The 16027-nt window shown below is 34.6% G+C and overlaps 1 protein-coding gene across 2 annotated transcripts in view; it reads left to right on the top strand.

Moving 5' to 3' along the window:
• The window catches only part of FAT4 (FAT atypical cadherin 4), a 175459-nt gene that overhangs the window by 115806 nt on the left and 43626 nt on the right, over positions 1-16027 (top strand). For both annotated transcript variants that reach the window (XM_008992730.5, XM_008992729.5), the window contains exons 7-8: positions 3281-3461; positions 14373-14623. In XM_008992730.5, the coding sequence (XP_008990978.4) occupies positions 3281-3461; positions 14373-14623 (432 nt within the window). The remainder of the gene's footprint in view (positions 1-3280; positions 3462-14372; positions 14624-16027) is intronic.

Below are 16027 nucleotides of genomic sequence, written 5' to 3'. Positions count from 1 at the left end.
CCCATTTGCTTACTAACTCAGAAAATGTGTCTACCACAATATATGGTTTATAGACAAAGAAATAAATCACATGTTCTTGACCAAATGAGTCAGTCATAATTTAATGTGGTTTTCTTTATGTGTGTCACCAGATACTTTAAAATATCAAATATCAATATGATATTTTAACTTTAACTGCCAGTTGCTTATTTTGTTAATAAGTTTAAGTATTGTGAATTAGAGCACAATGTTTATATGAGAAATTTACAGATCTTTCTTGAAATCTCAATGTAAATCTTAAAATTTCACATTTAAAAATGCCCAATTTACTATGTCTTCCATAAAACTGTGAATTTTTAGAGAGCTAAATGTCTTGTGTTTTTTTTCACCACAAATTAATCATTGAGATGAATTATTATTGAAAATATCTTCCTGAATAATGAAAGACTGAGTTGAAAGATTTGGGAAAGGGACAGAATCCTGAGAGCTGTAACACAGAAAACTATATAATAAAAAATAGACCATTAATATCCATTTCTTTGGTTTTTTTCATCTCTAGAACAAGGACAAGAAAAACAATGAATAACACGGAATATAATTTAACTATGTGCTAAAGTCCTAAGCACATTACATTCTTATCAATACCTCTTTGGGGTTGAGTTTATTACTATTCTCATTTTACAGATGAAGACTTATTTTTAGTGAGTAGAGAAAAATATCAGTAAAAGAGATTAAAGAACCCTGCACCTTCTCTTATCCTTCGCCTCTCTGGAACCTTAATTTATGTATTCCCTCTTTTAGTTTCTCTCTCTCTTCCATGTCACCCCCTTTTGCTCACACAAATGCACAAACACACATTCGCTAATTTTTGTTTTATGCAACTGGTGGGAACTCTACTAACATTTTTTAGATCATTAACTTCCATTTTATAAAATTGTATATAGTGAAACACACATTCAAGAAATTTAAGCCAAACATTGGTACTCAACAATACACCCCAAAATATTTATTTTAGCCTTAATATATCGCTGGTGAGAAATTTAAAATCTATGCCAAGATTATTGTGCCCAAATGCCCCACAAACTTATGCTGGCCAGTAGCGAAGCTCGCTCCCTGTTGGGTCTTCTCTCCACCTCCTTCCTGGTGCTCTCATAGGCTCAGTGACAGCACTGCTTGTTCAGATCCCCAGAGCAGCACCAGGAGCAGCGCTGTCCCCCCTGCTGGCAGTACGTTCCAGCTGCTTGTCAGTGGTAAAGATTCCAGGACTACTTTCCATGAGTCACATCTCAGTGACATTCCTCACTAGGTCTGCGGCCTTGAAAAAGCTAATTAAACTTTCTAAACTTGAGTTTACTCATATGCAAAATGGAGATGACAGCAGTACTGATTTATGAGGATTAGGTAAGAGAGTTCATGTAAACTTCTTAAACCAATGCATGCATATCTAAGGACCAAACAAATATTTACTACTATCGATATTTCTTTTAATATGTTGCATGGAATTTTTAGTCTTATTTGCTGTGCTTCTACATTGTATCCCACTTTCATATCTATTTTGCTGTGTGTGTGAAATATTTGATACATAATTTTACCATTGTTTACAGTAAGCAAGTACTAAAAAGTCATTTAATTTTTTTAAGTTTATGGTTCATTATGCATATAACCAATATATTGAGGGCTATTTTTTTTCTTTAATGTAAAATCAAACACTAATAGGTAAGATTTCTGCAGTCATGAATTTTACGTTAATTTTTACATATTTCTTAGGTGTCAATTTTTTTGACTGTTAATTTAGATGAAATGCTTGTATAAAATATCTTATATATATATATCTGTATATATGGCAACAATTATCAGTGTGCAGTGTAAATTTAATTGCATTTTCTGGGAGGTATCATGCTTCTTTGTTGTGCTCTGTTCAACTGGTCATACACATTCTCTCATCTAACCTAGAATGTAAGTTTACTGTATAAAGAAAAACATAACAGATCTCCAAAACCATTTCATTCCATAATATCCCCATCAGTTGATTTTGGTTCCTATACATACATCTGAACATAATAGCTGATTGGTACTAGGCCATGAGTAGTTACAATCTAAGAACATAAAAAAATGATTGAATATTGGTAAAAAAAAAATACCAGCAAATTACCCAATTATTAGAAAATAATATTGTAAGGTTGAGAATCTCAATAACATTCTGTGATAATAAGAGCATTCCATAAACATTTTACAAATAAATGAATGAATGTCTTTATTTACAGAGTATTGAATGATAAAGTTAAGGAGAATTTAAACGTCATATTAAGGAAAAAAACTTTGTTGAAAGTGAAGTAGTATTTTAAGCAGAAAAGGAAAGTATCTGGGGCTTTCTTTTCTTTTATAGAAAGGCAGTTAGATGGATCTTCATTATTCCTATTTAGAAGAGTTTGAGTTTGAAAAACTGTTTTGAAAACACGACCAAAGGCAGATAATTTTCTTTTCAGATACGGGGACAACCCACAGATTCCAACCGATCTGGCATCTAGCCTTCACCACAAAATGAGTCTGCTAGCTCAGTGTAGTACAGATAGTGTACCCCAAGTGTTTGGCAAATGTTGGGTTTTCACTATATATTGATAACAGAGCTGGAACAGGAAATAAAAATGAATCATTTCACATTACATTGAATTTTAAATAGAAGCAGCACAAGTGATGCTGGGTTAGCTCATCATTATAAAGTTATTATAGCACGTGCAAGATAACACTTTTGAGATATAATTTGAAGCTTCTTCTTTTTCTCCCACTAACAGGTGTTGATTAGTATGGGAAAGGGATTTAAATACCTCAGAGACACTGGAATGTGTGATAGTTAACAATGATGGTCACAGCTGAGAGTTCAGTTTTTAACATTGCCTTGCTAGTTGGCCAGCTCTCCCATGCCTGTGGGCATTCTTTAAATCTGATTCTGCGCTATTGTAATGTAATTTCAGAGAAATTACCGGCAGGGCCTCTTTTGTGGCATTCAAATGATATTGTTGTGTTCTACATTGTTGAATCAGCACCTTTAAAATAGAATAAGAGCATGATACATGCTTTTTGGTGCAGAGTTACTAGGAAATAGTTCATATTCTAGTTAACAAATGAAAATATTTTCTTGTAACAAACTTTAAAATCACTCAATAACTTATGTGTTCAGATATTTTACTTTGAGGTTTCCTAAATTCTCTTTAGTATTTCTGTCTACAGCTCATTATCATTAAATTTGTTATTCTTTGTTTTCATTTATAAGCATTGAGACTTGATTTTCTTTTCTTTTTAGGATCCCCTGCCTTGACTGGAACCGGAACAATCAATGTCATAGTAGATGATGTGAATGACAATGTCCCCACATTTGCCAGTAAAGCGTATTTCACAACAATTCCTGAGGATGCACCAACTGGAACAGATGTTTTATTGGTAAATGCCTCAGATGCTGATGCTTCCACAAATGCAGTTATAAGGTCAGTATGTTTTCCTTTGTAAAGTCTGGCCATTTTCTCATTAAACATTAGTTTTTGGATGACATGAATACAATGTTTTATTTAAATGAACATGACACCATTTAGGCACTAATTAATAAAGTTATTCCAAATAGAGTAACTTTGGACTTACATGAAAAAATGAAAATTGAGCAATAGATTTGAAGAATACCTTTGAAACTAGATGTGAGATCAAATGAAAGAGAGAAATCAGAATCATTTACTAAGTTTTCCACTCAAGCACCTAGGCAGATCATGATATCATGATATCATTTACTGAAATGCGTAGCATTGAAGGAGAAATAGTTTTGGGAGAATTTAGAAATATTTTATTTAAATACAGTTTCAGGTGACTGTTATTCATTCCTTTGGTGATATCAGTTAGGATGTTGGGGATATGAGTGTGTGGCTTAGGGTTGGAGTCAGGGCTGGATATACAGATTTGAGAGTCACCAGTGTTTAGAGGACATTTAAAACCAGTCAACTGAGAATATCTTTGTAAAATATATTAGTCTGTTCCTACGCTGCTTTATAAAGACATACCCAAGACTTACATTGGCTGTGGAGGCATCACAATCATGGTGGAAGGCAAGGAAAAGCAAAGTCACATCTTACATAGCAGCAGGCAAGAGAGCTTGTGCAGAGAATCTCCCATTTACAAAACCATCTGTTCTTGTGAGATTTATTCACTACCACAAGAACAGTATGGGGGAAACCAGCCCCAGGATTCAATGATCTTCACCTAACCCTGCCTTTTGACACATGATATTATTACAATTCAAGGTGAGATTTGGGTGGGGACACAGCCAAACCATGTCAGAGAGCGTGTAGCAAGAGAAGGAAAGAAGAACTAGAACCAGTCACTTGGAATTCAACAGAAGACAGATTTAGGAGGAAAAGTCTCCAAGGAGACTAGGAGTTAAGGTAGGAGTTAAGAAGGTCTGAAATTAAGAAGTTCTGGCTAGAGACAACAGAGGAAATCCAAGACAGAATGGACATATGCATGCATTGCAAAAGGAGAGAAAGCTACATGCAAATTTCTTTCAGTGTACCTAGACTTATTTCCAAGAGAAGAACTGACTTCCCAGAGTCCTGTAAAGTTAAATCATAGAGGACTGAGAAATTTCTGTCCAGTGTCATAGCCTGTTTGAGTCATTATACTTTGTACCAACCAGAGGAAGGCAGGTACAAATGAACCTCTTCCAAGTTATGAGCTTCAAAAGGCCACTATATCTCCCCTTCCCTCCCCTCTCCTCCCCTGCCTTCCCCTCCCTTCCCCTCCCCTCCCCTTAAACCAAAGCATAGAAATAATGAAATCCCTGTCTTAAGATTCAATCCAAGCCAAGCACCGTAGCTCATGCCTGTAATCCCAGCAATCTAGCAGGCCAAGGCTGCCAGATCACGAGGTCAGGAGATCCAGACAATCTTGGCCAACATGGTGAAACCCCATCTCTACTAAAAACACAAAAAAATTAGCTGGGAATTGTGGCACATGTCTGTAGTCTCAGCTACTCAGGAGGCCGAGGCAGGAGAATTGCTTGAACCCAGAAGGTGGAGATTGCAGTGAGCCAAGATCGTGCCACTGCACTACAGCCTAGGTGACAGTGCAAGACTCTGTTGTGAAAAAAAAAAAAAGATTCAATCCAAAGTCTTTAGCTCAACATTGAGAGCAGAACCTTGGGAATTAAGCTGTGTGGAATTGAATCCTGACTCTACTATTACTATTGCATGAGTAAGGGCAAATTAGTATTTCTGGACCCGGTTTTCAGTGGACTAGGCAAAGTAATAACGAAACTGACTTTATTGAGAATAAGTAAAATAATGTAAGTGAGCTACTTAGAATAGTGCCTGGAACAAAAAACAGTGCTCAATAACTGTCAACCCAAATAGTTCTAATCACCCAAAACACCTAGACCTCTACCTATCTATCATTCGTTAGTGCTAAATAAGTTTCTGATAATGATTTTGGAAGACATATCGTAACTATTTTAGTGTGATAATCTAATAATTCTTTATCATCCATGCAGATATTCTATATATTGTTTCTTAGACAGCATATAGAATATTATCTATCAGATACAGAGAAATTCTCTTATATGAGATGTGTAAATTCCTGAATATCAAGTTGAATGTTTACAGACTTGATCCTGTCTTCCATTGAGTCATTCATTTAAGTATAGAATAAAATGCTGTGATGATATGCTGTTTTTTCCTAGTGCATTTTAAAGATTAATTGCAAAATGCTATCCTATGCCTGTGAATTATGCTTGTAAATTTGGTTTAGAAAAATTATATTCATACTTTCAGAATGCTTTACAAAGTTGTACTGGTAGGTGATGGGATTGTTTTGGTTTGATAGTATGAATTTTGGTTATGTGATTGGTTGATTAAATTTTCTTCTTTTAGTAGAAGAATTAACATTATACTTTTACACTCACTGAAATCCAAAAACCCCACCAGTGAAAATCTTAAAATGACTATACAGACTATCCTATAGTAAGTTAAAATAAAAATTGAAGCTGTTTTTATCTTGTGAAGAAAACATTGTATTCACTTGCAAATTAACTTAGGGCAAACAATTATTGCAGTTTAAATTTAAAATATTTTCACAGAAAAAGTAAATAGTTCTTATAACCTCAACCTTATATACTCTGGTTTGATAAAATCTTACTGGAATATAATATGTTTTATGGTTGGTGTTAATAACTCCTTGCTATTAATGGTATCCTGAAGAAAAATCTATTCTTTTTTCAGTTTAAAAGAGCTATTGTTTTAATTATTTTATTTCCCATTTAAATTGTACATAGGGTATTTATTGAACTACTGATGGAATCTCTAGGAGCATAAACTTTTATGTGTCTTACAAGTTAATTTTTTCAAATGATGTAGCCTGATTTTGTATACAGCATCCAACCAATAGATGTTTACCTTTATTTCTGCCTATTTGATCAAACTTTGTATTTCTACAAATGGTGCACTTACTTTAAACTACACATTTTACTTCATCTTTAGTATTTTCCTTTCTTAGTCTTGCTCTATTCAGATTATGTCTCTGCCTTCAGCATACCTATTCCAGAGCTTAGCTTTGACGGATATGTATCCCTTTTTCTCCCAACTGAACCAAATCTCTCTTCAAGCCTCACTTCTAATTCTTCTGTGCCACAACCCTGCAGAATGTCACAGACTCTACTGACAAAGTCAACATTCTGAGGAAAATTTCTTAATATCTACCCTTACTCTCTTCCCATTAAGTTTTCTCCAACTCGTTAATTTAAAAGTTACTCATTTCCCTCGTGTGTCTTCAAGTTCTCTCTCTTCCTTGGACCATGTATATATCTTCATAAATGCTCATTAACATAAGTTAGCTTATCTACAGAAATGCTCAGAATATCTGGTGCTGAATTCTGGTTCTTTTACTTGCTTACCATTGCCTAGGAAAGTCATTTTAATGTCTCTAATGCTTAGTTTCTACATCAATAAAAAATGAAAATAAGAATTCATACTTTACAGTTTGTGAGACGAACATTTACTAATCACCTACTAGATATCAAACAGTACATATGAAATCAGTTAATAATCCAAAAATGTCTCTGGCACAATTATTAGTACACAGAAGTCACTAAATTAGTTCAAGGGTTTTTTTAAATTTTTATTCTTCTCATATCTATTTTACTCCTAATATATCCCTTCTTTTACAGTATCTGGTACATGACAGTGGTTTTCACTTAAATAAATGCATTGAATGAATGCTTTTAATATTCTCTAGAATGGCTGCTTTTACTCAGTCTATTTTTAATACAACATTCTTTAATGGTTGGCTTCACAACCTGTTTTCTCTGGCCATTCATTCCTGAAAATCTTTAGTCTGATTTTTTTCCTAAAAAAGGATCTGTCAGAAGACTACTGAAATTTGTCATGTCCAGTGACTTTTCTGAGTCCGTATTCTCCTTTACTTTCTGCCATGTTCACACTGCAGGTCAAGCCATCTTTTCTCTTTGCTATTTTTTTCCTCCTGGATTTCTATGTAAGTATTGGTCGTGCCATCCTGCATCTCTGATCACAGTTTGGCTTCCATTTCTCTTTTTTTCTCTCCTTAGAAAGTAATTTTAATACTTTTTACTGCATTATTCTCAGTACTTCTGTGTGTGTGTGTGTGTGTATGTGTGTATGTGTGTGTGTGTGTGTGTGTGTGTGTGTGTGAGAGAGAGAGAGAGAGAGAGAGAGAGAGATTTATTCCATTGCTGCAATCATCAATTCTGTGACCAAACCTCCAAATCTCTACTATCAACTATGATTCCACCCCAGAACTTTCCACCCATATTTATAACTCCCTGATAGACATATTACATTGGAAGTTCTGTTAGCATCATAAACACAGTATACCTAAATTTCTTTACTTTTCCAGTTTCTCATTTTCGTTTTCTGCTTTCTCTTAATAATATTGCCTTCATTTGTCTTTTTACCACAACTTGCGGCTAAGGATCATCCTCTCTCTTATTCTCAATCAGTGGACAAATTCTCCTGTTTCTTCTTTTCTAATGCATCTGGCACCCATTCTTCAGTGTATCTCTTCTGCCAAGATCCTAGTTCAGTCCATAATTACATCATGCCTGTACTATTATAATGAAAATTAACTCACTTCCATGACTCCAGTTTCTATTCCTTCCAATCTCTGTAGTATACTATCCTGTAAAATTATGAAGCCCTGACTGTGTACCAAAAACTTTGTTAAACTCTGAGGGGCTTGACACTCTAGGGCTAAGAATACAATTTAATAGAAGAAGTAATTTTTTAATCTCTTTAGTACTTTATAACAAGTATAGTTTAAGCATGGAATAGGTGGAAAAATAATAGTATAGTAAATGATACTTGAGAAAATCATTAGAAACTTTAAGTAATTAATAAGTTTTAGAAAGACAGAAAAGTAGTTTATGGACAAATAAAGGAATGAAAGACATTCTAGTTAAAGACAGTTATGAGGTACTAAGGCAAAGAGCTATGCGAAACATGGTATCAAAGAAAGTATTTCCATATGGTTGGAATGGACTTTGTATACCATATAAAAAATTCAAAATTTCTTGTTGCATCTAAGGAGAGAAACAATGAAAGTGTTTTAAGCAGCAGGCATGAAAACATGACTAGTTTATATTTCATAATGATTTCCCTCTCAGTGTTATAGTAAATAATTTGTACAAAGCAAACCTGAGTCAGTGAATTGAAGGGCAGTGGCAGTAGTATGCATCAACATGAGCATTGCTTGGCTTTGCTTTAATAATTATACTTTCTTCTTCAAAATCTTTCTATTCCAGTTTGCCTATGGTATAACTCCCAGTCTTCAAATTTTAGTCACCCCATATACGGCCCCAGCATCTTCCCAAGTGAATTCTGCAAAACTCTGCAACATATAGCCAGAAGCTCAGCATTACTGGATCATTTTCTGCTCATGGGACAAGGATCTGTATTTTCTCAAGCCTTATAGCTTTGTTCAATTTATTTTATATTGTTTACCAGGCCTTGACAATCTGCTGCCTGCAGGCCAAATTGAGCCTAGTGCCTGTTTTTGTAAATAAAGTGTTATTGGAACACAGCCATGCCCGTTCATGTACCAATTGTCTATGGCTGCTCTGGCTGTATGTTGCTAAGCTGAGTACTACAACAGATATCACATGACCTGCAAACCTGAATGCATTTACTATTTGGCCCTTTATATAAAAGGTTTGCTGACAACTGGCCTAGAACTTCTTTTTTTTTCTCCCCTTTTGAACACTATTGAAAAATAGGTAGCCTCCTTTGCAACTTAACGTTAAATGTACCCTTCTGAGGTGGCTTTATTTTAATCATTCCAGTCAAGAGTGTTCTCTTAGTCTTCTGAATACCTACACCGACATCACTTTACTGTTTCATAGCACTTTACTGTTTTGTAATTACTTTTTTGTATATCTTTCTTTTATAAAGGATGTAAACTTAAAACCAGGATTTTTGGGCCGGGCGCGGTGGCTCAAGCCTGTAATCCCAGCACTTTGGGAGGCCGAGGCGGGTGGATCACGAGGTCGAGAGATAGAGACCAACCTGGTCAACATGGTGAAACCCCGTCTCTACTAAAATACAAAAAAAATAGCTGGGCATGGTGGCGCGTGCCTGTAATCCCGGCTACTCAGGAGGCTGAGGCAGGAGAATTGCCTGAACCCAGGAGGCGGAGGTTGCGGTGAGCCGAGATCGCGCCATTGCACTCCAGCCTGGGTAACAAGAGCGAAACTCCGTCTCAAAAAAACAAAACAAACAAACAAACAAAAAAACAGGATTTTTTTTTACCTACTTAACTATGTCTTTGTTGTTTTTGTTTTTGTTTTATTTAAAGTCCCTTTATCCATTTAACTATCTAAATAAAGGTGGAACATCCCTAATCTGAAAATCCAAAGCAACGGAAATGTTTTAAACTTTTCTGAGAATCAACATGATGCCATAGGTGGAAAATTCCACACCTGATACCTTTACTTTCCCATGTTTCAATGTACACAAAATTTGTTTCAAGCAATTATCAAAAATATTAGATAAAATTATCTTCTAGCTATGTCTATGAGGTACATATGAAACCTCATCTATACCTCATTAACGAATTTTGTGTTTAGACTTGAGACCAATCCCCTATATATCTCATTATGTGTATGCAAATATTCTAAGATCCAGACAAATCCCAAAACACATCTGGTTTTAAGAATTTTGGATAATGGATACTCAACCTGTATGTAGATGGGTTTAGATAGACTATAAAATAGACTACTATATTATAAATATATATTACATAGGTCCTATTGTTTGTAAACTTAGACTTTTAAATGCTTACCATTTATCAGTTACAATGCCAAGTACTCTACATACAAAATATTTTTAATACTCAAAACTACCAAATAACAAGAGTAAAATGTGATCTCCACTTTACAGATAAAAAAGGCTTAAAAATGTTAAGGAAATTTATTAGGGACATGGATAAAACTGGAAACGATCATTCTCAGCAAACTGACACAAGAACAGAAAACCAAACACCGCATGTTCTTACTCATAAGTGGATATTGAACAATGAGAACACCTGGACACAGGGAGAGGAACGTCACACACTGGGACCTGTTGGGGAATGGAGGGCTAGGGGAGGGATAGCAGGGGATAGGGGGATAAGGGAGGGATAGCACTGGAGAAATATCTAATGTAGATGACAGGGTGATGGATGTAGCAAACCACCATGGCATGCGTATACCTATGTAACAAACCTGCACGTTCTGCCCATGTATCCCAGAACTTAAAGTATAATAAAAAAAGAGATTTTTTGTGAACTTAAGTGCTATTAATGAGGTTAAAATTTATGTCCAAGTGAACTCTGTTCTAAAGTTCAGTCTCAACTGTTACTAAATGATCGTATTTTCTCAGTAGACAGTATAATGCCTATAACCCTAGTAGATCTCAGGAAGAGGCAAAGAAGTTTTAAAAAATCAAATGAAGAAATTTTAACTTTACAAAAGCAATAGTTGATTAGTTGATTTAGGATTCATAGTGGTCTCTGTTTATGCAAATAATTTGAAATAGTAATGTATTCTCAAATTAGAAAATAAATTAACATGTTTATTGATTTTCATTGAACTAATGTGAACCCATTCTATATTGACACAACTTGAGCAAGAGTCCATGTTGGCCTTAGCAATCAGGTACAAGATTTCCTGTCTTCACTATATTCCCTCGTTGAGGTTCACCTTCCTTCTACTATGGTATAAGGGGAAAAGTGCATGTTGAAATCAAAAAGACAGAAATTCAGACTGTAGGTCTACTATTTATAGATTGTATGTTTCTTTGTGCAACTACCCTAGTCTCTGTTAGATTCAGATTCCTTATCTCTAAACAGTCAAAACTAAGACTAAACTATAAGGATTGTTTGGGGATTTAAATAAAAGCATATATAAATTCTCCAGCAGTGTGCTTGATATGCACTAAGAAATCAATAAGTTCCTGGAAATCTTTAAAGAACAATATAAATGTTTAACTGTTAAGAAGATATCACAAAACACAATCTAATAAAGTTTTTAACCTTACAAAAATTAATGCAGGGCAGAGAGGTCATCAGGAGGGATGAGAGTAGAACCAAGTCTTAAGTAAGAGATGTGTCAAAAATCTAGACATATTATCTTAACTGTCAATCTAGGTACAGAGCTTCTTGTGTTTCTTCTATTTTTTAAAACTTAGAAATATAAATTTGCATGGAACTGGTGTTATAGAATATCTCATGTTTAAAATATACTTTTACATGCTTTAGAATCTAGTGCAGTGTAGAAAGAAATAAGATATTAATGACAATTTACTCATTCATTTAAAAAATACTAAATATATTACATACTTTAAAATAGACAATCATATGGGCAATAGCATAAAATAAAAAAATAAGAATTTATTTATTTATTTATTTATTTATTTATTTATTTATTTATTTATTGAGACGGAGTCTCTCTCTTGCCAGGCTGGAGGGGAGTGGCACAATCGTGGCTCACTCCAGCCACTGCCTCCTGGGTTCAGGCGATTCTTCCACCTCAACCTCCTGAGTAGCTGTGACTACAGGCACATGCCACCATGCCCAGCTATTTTTTGTATTTTTAGTAGAGATGGGGTTTCACTATGTTGGCCAGGGTGGTCTCGATCTCTTGACCTCGGGATCTGCCTGCCTCGGCCTCCCAAAGTGCTGGGATTACAGGCATGAGCCACCATGCCCAGCCAAAAAATAATTTATAACATAAGTTTCTTTGTCTGTGCTCTGCTGCTATCGCCACATACCGGGTAATTTATAAAGAATAGAAGTTTATTTGGCTCACAGTTCTGGAGGCTAGGAACTGTGGGCCTGCATTTGGTGAGTACTTCCTATGTGTTATTTCATGGCAGAGGGCAGAAGGCATCACATGGTGAGCAATCGTGTGAGACAGAGAGAGGAAATCAGGCTGAACTCATTCTTTTATCAGAAGCCCACTCCCTCAACAACTAACTCCCACTTCCATGATCATGGCATTAATCCACTCATAATGGTGGAACCTTGATGGTCTAATCACTTCTTAAAGGCCCTTCTCAACATTGTTACAATGACAAATTTCAAGGTGAGTTTTGAAGGGAACATTTAAATCATAGCAAGTTTTTTTGAATGGATCATTCAGTGAAACTGGACTAAAGGCCACATCTTTTGCCTATCAACGCATTACACTTAATAATACACAAAACATCCAGATGAAAATTTGTATTTTTAAATCTATCTTATTTTGTTTTTGTTTGTGAATGTTTATAGGAATAAATATTTGATTGAACCTTGGAAACTTGCCATCATAAAACTAAAAAAATTTGGGGCAGTGTGGCTTAGTTTTTTTTTCCTATTAAATTATTTGATTACTTCTACATCTATTGATGGCAACAAGCTTCCAAAAATAAAATCATACAATTCCAAAATCCAGTTTTCTGCACTTTGTAAAATGGTAAGGTATTTTGATTATTTTGTGAGTCCTGAATTTTCAAGTTCTCAGAATTTATGTATAAAACTCAATATCTATATTTTGATAAAGAGAATAGATATTATTTACTATATAAGAACAATATATAATTATACTTAATAGTCACTTCTGGCCCAATAACTATATAGTTAGTGCTATCTTCACACATGCCTGATTCTACCATGTAGTTTGTGAAAATGTATTTAAAATGTGAGTGATGTAAAGTACTTTATCAATACTGAAGCCATTTCTCAGCCAAACTACTTCTCTATTATTTCCCTGTTTTGCCATCATTTTATAAGACTCCTCATATGTTTAAATACAAGGTCCTCAACAGTTAATCATTTTACTAAAGTAGGATAAAACGTGATGAAATATTTGTTTTAAGCTGTGAGCATAATAGGAATGAACAAATTACTGGCTGCAATATGGAGCTTTTTTCCTGCAGTTTCTATTAGATATATGCTGTTGCTATGTTTATATAGACACAGAGTAAACTGTAGAAGCATGCAGCTAGCTCCAACAAGGATATGTCTTTGTTGGTATAAAACAAGAAAAATTTTAAAGATACCTATTTCCATGCTATCTTTCAACTTTAAAAATTAGGGACCACAGCCAATTTCTGAACCTTCAAGCTTAGCTACTTCTTTCCTGGCTGATCTCTGGGACCCCACGTTATACACAAAATCAGGAGTATATGCAGGCAGCTTTACTCCTCAGAAAGAGAGAAGCTTTTCTCAGTGGAAACTCCTGCCTGTTAACCTATCTGGTTAGCATCAAAACATACGTGAAAATGTCATACCTCTCCTGACAAGAAAGCAACAAAACCATATGAGGAATGACAAAAAGAGAGAATTAATTACTAGAAAGGTCTTTGTATAAATAATCAGTTCTTTAGTTGTTCTGAGAAGCTGATACATGCCAAATACAGGCTTTGTCTTAGAAGAGTACGATTTTCAACTGATCGGATCTTCTCTGGTTTATTATGGTATACAGCAAAAAAATAATTTTTAGTCTCATTTAAAAGATATTCATTTGTAATCCTGGCCATTAACCATGATATGAGAGCAAGGCCCCTTATTTATGCTTTCAGGCCCATTTGTCTAAAACATGGTAGCCTTATGGGTTTGTTTTGTGGCCTTGCACAACTTGTGAAGACTTCTTTAACATCACTGGACATCTCACCGTAAAGATTGTCAATGAGATATTCACATAAAGTTTGAAATATTTATCATCTAGAGCTAGCTGTAGTCTGTCTTACATTGGTTTGTGATCTTTCTTGTAATGTTTGCTTGCATCTCCACCTCAATTTTTTAATTAGAGTAAATAGAAGTTACAATATAAAAACTATACGACATATCCCTAGTTCTGCTTTCTGCTTTAGTTATAGGATCATCGGTGGAAACTCTCAGTTCACGATCAACCCATCCACAGGACAAATCATCACCAGTGCATTGTTAGATAGGGAAACAAAAGATAATTATACTTTGGTAGTGGTCTGCAGTGATACAGGCTCCCCAGAGCCTCTTTCCAGTTCAACCAGTGTACTCGTCACTGTGACTGATGTCAACGACAATCCACCAAGATTTCAGCATCACCCATATGTCACTCACATCCCATCTCCTACTCTACCAGGTAATCAACCAGATTCTGAGGCCACTTGGATACAAGCAAACTGTGTATCAGACATTTCTATAAAAACATTTATGATATTTTACATATATATTTCTGATGTAGCCTAGCTTAATTTTGTAAATCCTCTAAAATTCAGGTTGTTTTGTCTAGTGGAATTGAAAAATGTTTGAAACTTGGAAATGAACCCTTTCTTTCCAAACCAATTGTAAATAGGGCTTTATAATTGTTATGTTATGTTATGTAATATTAAGCCTTCTTAACATTACTTGAATATTATAAATAATTAACATATCTATTACAACATAGTTAAGGATGTTTATGGCCTGAGGTATAATTATGTGTAAGTTCCTTAAGAGGAGGGGCATTGTAACTACTTTGCAGGCCATACCCCACTATCTGAAATATGATCTGGAAGATAATAGGCATTCAAATATATTTGCCAGTGGAAAATGAGTATTTTACTTGAATTTTTCATAGATACATTTTCAAAAAAATTAATAAGTGGATAATTCTTAATAATATTTATTTTATTTGAGGTTTTGCACGCAAAAATTTTTGTTTGTAAGTTTATGGAGCCATTTATCGGCTAACCTGAATATTGTCAATATGAAAATGATTCATAAATGGCTCCATGTATGTGCCAACTTTCTATCAAAAGGAAATGTCAACATCAAAGTGATAAATACCTGCTAAAGGTCTTTACATGAAATGATGTTGGCAGGCATGGTTCTAATTTCATCCATTACATGTGTGATGGTGCGATATAGAATTTCCTATGCAAAATGAGGTATGCTTACGCATCTTTTCCTCATCAGACTTATTATAATTAGTCAGAATCACTGGCCTTTTAAAAATAAAAGATATTTTACTTTTGTTACCATTTCTTCTGTAGGGGTGAGAGTGCAGGTTTGGGAATGGTTTCTGAATGAGTGTATTGAAAATATGTCCTGATGGCAGCTTTTCTGCATATTTTTACTACAATCTGTTTTACTGGCACTCAGTATAAGTACTAACTTTTGGAATCCAAATGGAGTCCATTATTCCTCAATTCTTATTTCTACTTTATAATTATTTTAATTGGCTTATGTATATATGTGTGTGTGTGTGTGTGTTGTGTGTTTACACACACACACATACACATGCAGATACATACTTTTTCTTCATATGATAGTAGTTCACATATAAAGGAATTTTGTCATAAAACAGTGGGGATAAGGAATCAATGGCAATGAACCTATGATTTTTGTTGACACTATTACATATAAAGTGATTTGAAGATATTTTAAGACACACTGGAGCAACTGTATCTTTGCACTGGGTAGAAGCATAGCATTTTGCAGAGTTTTCATATTATATTTCTTGGAATGTTGTTTTATGTGCAGATTTTTTCTCCTAGAAACTATG

Source organism: Callithrix jacchus, chromosome 3, assembly GCF_049354715.1.
Source record: "Callithrix jacchus isolate 240 chromosome 3, calJac240_pri, whole genome shotgun sequence".
NCBI classification, from domain to species: Eukaryota; Metazoa; Chordata; class Mammalia; order Primates; family Cebidae; genus Callithrix; species Callithrix jacchus.
Note: the sequence above shows the minus strand (reverse complement) of the source record. Positions and strands in the feature narration are given on the sequence as shown.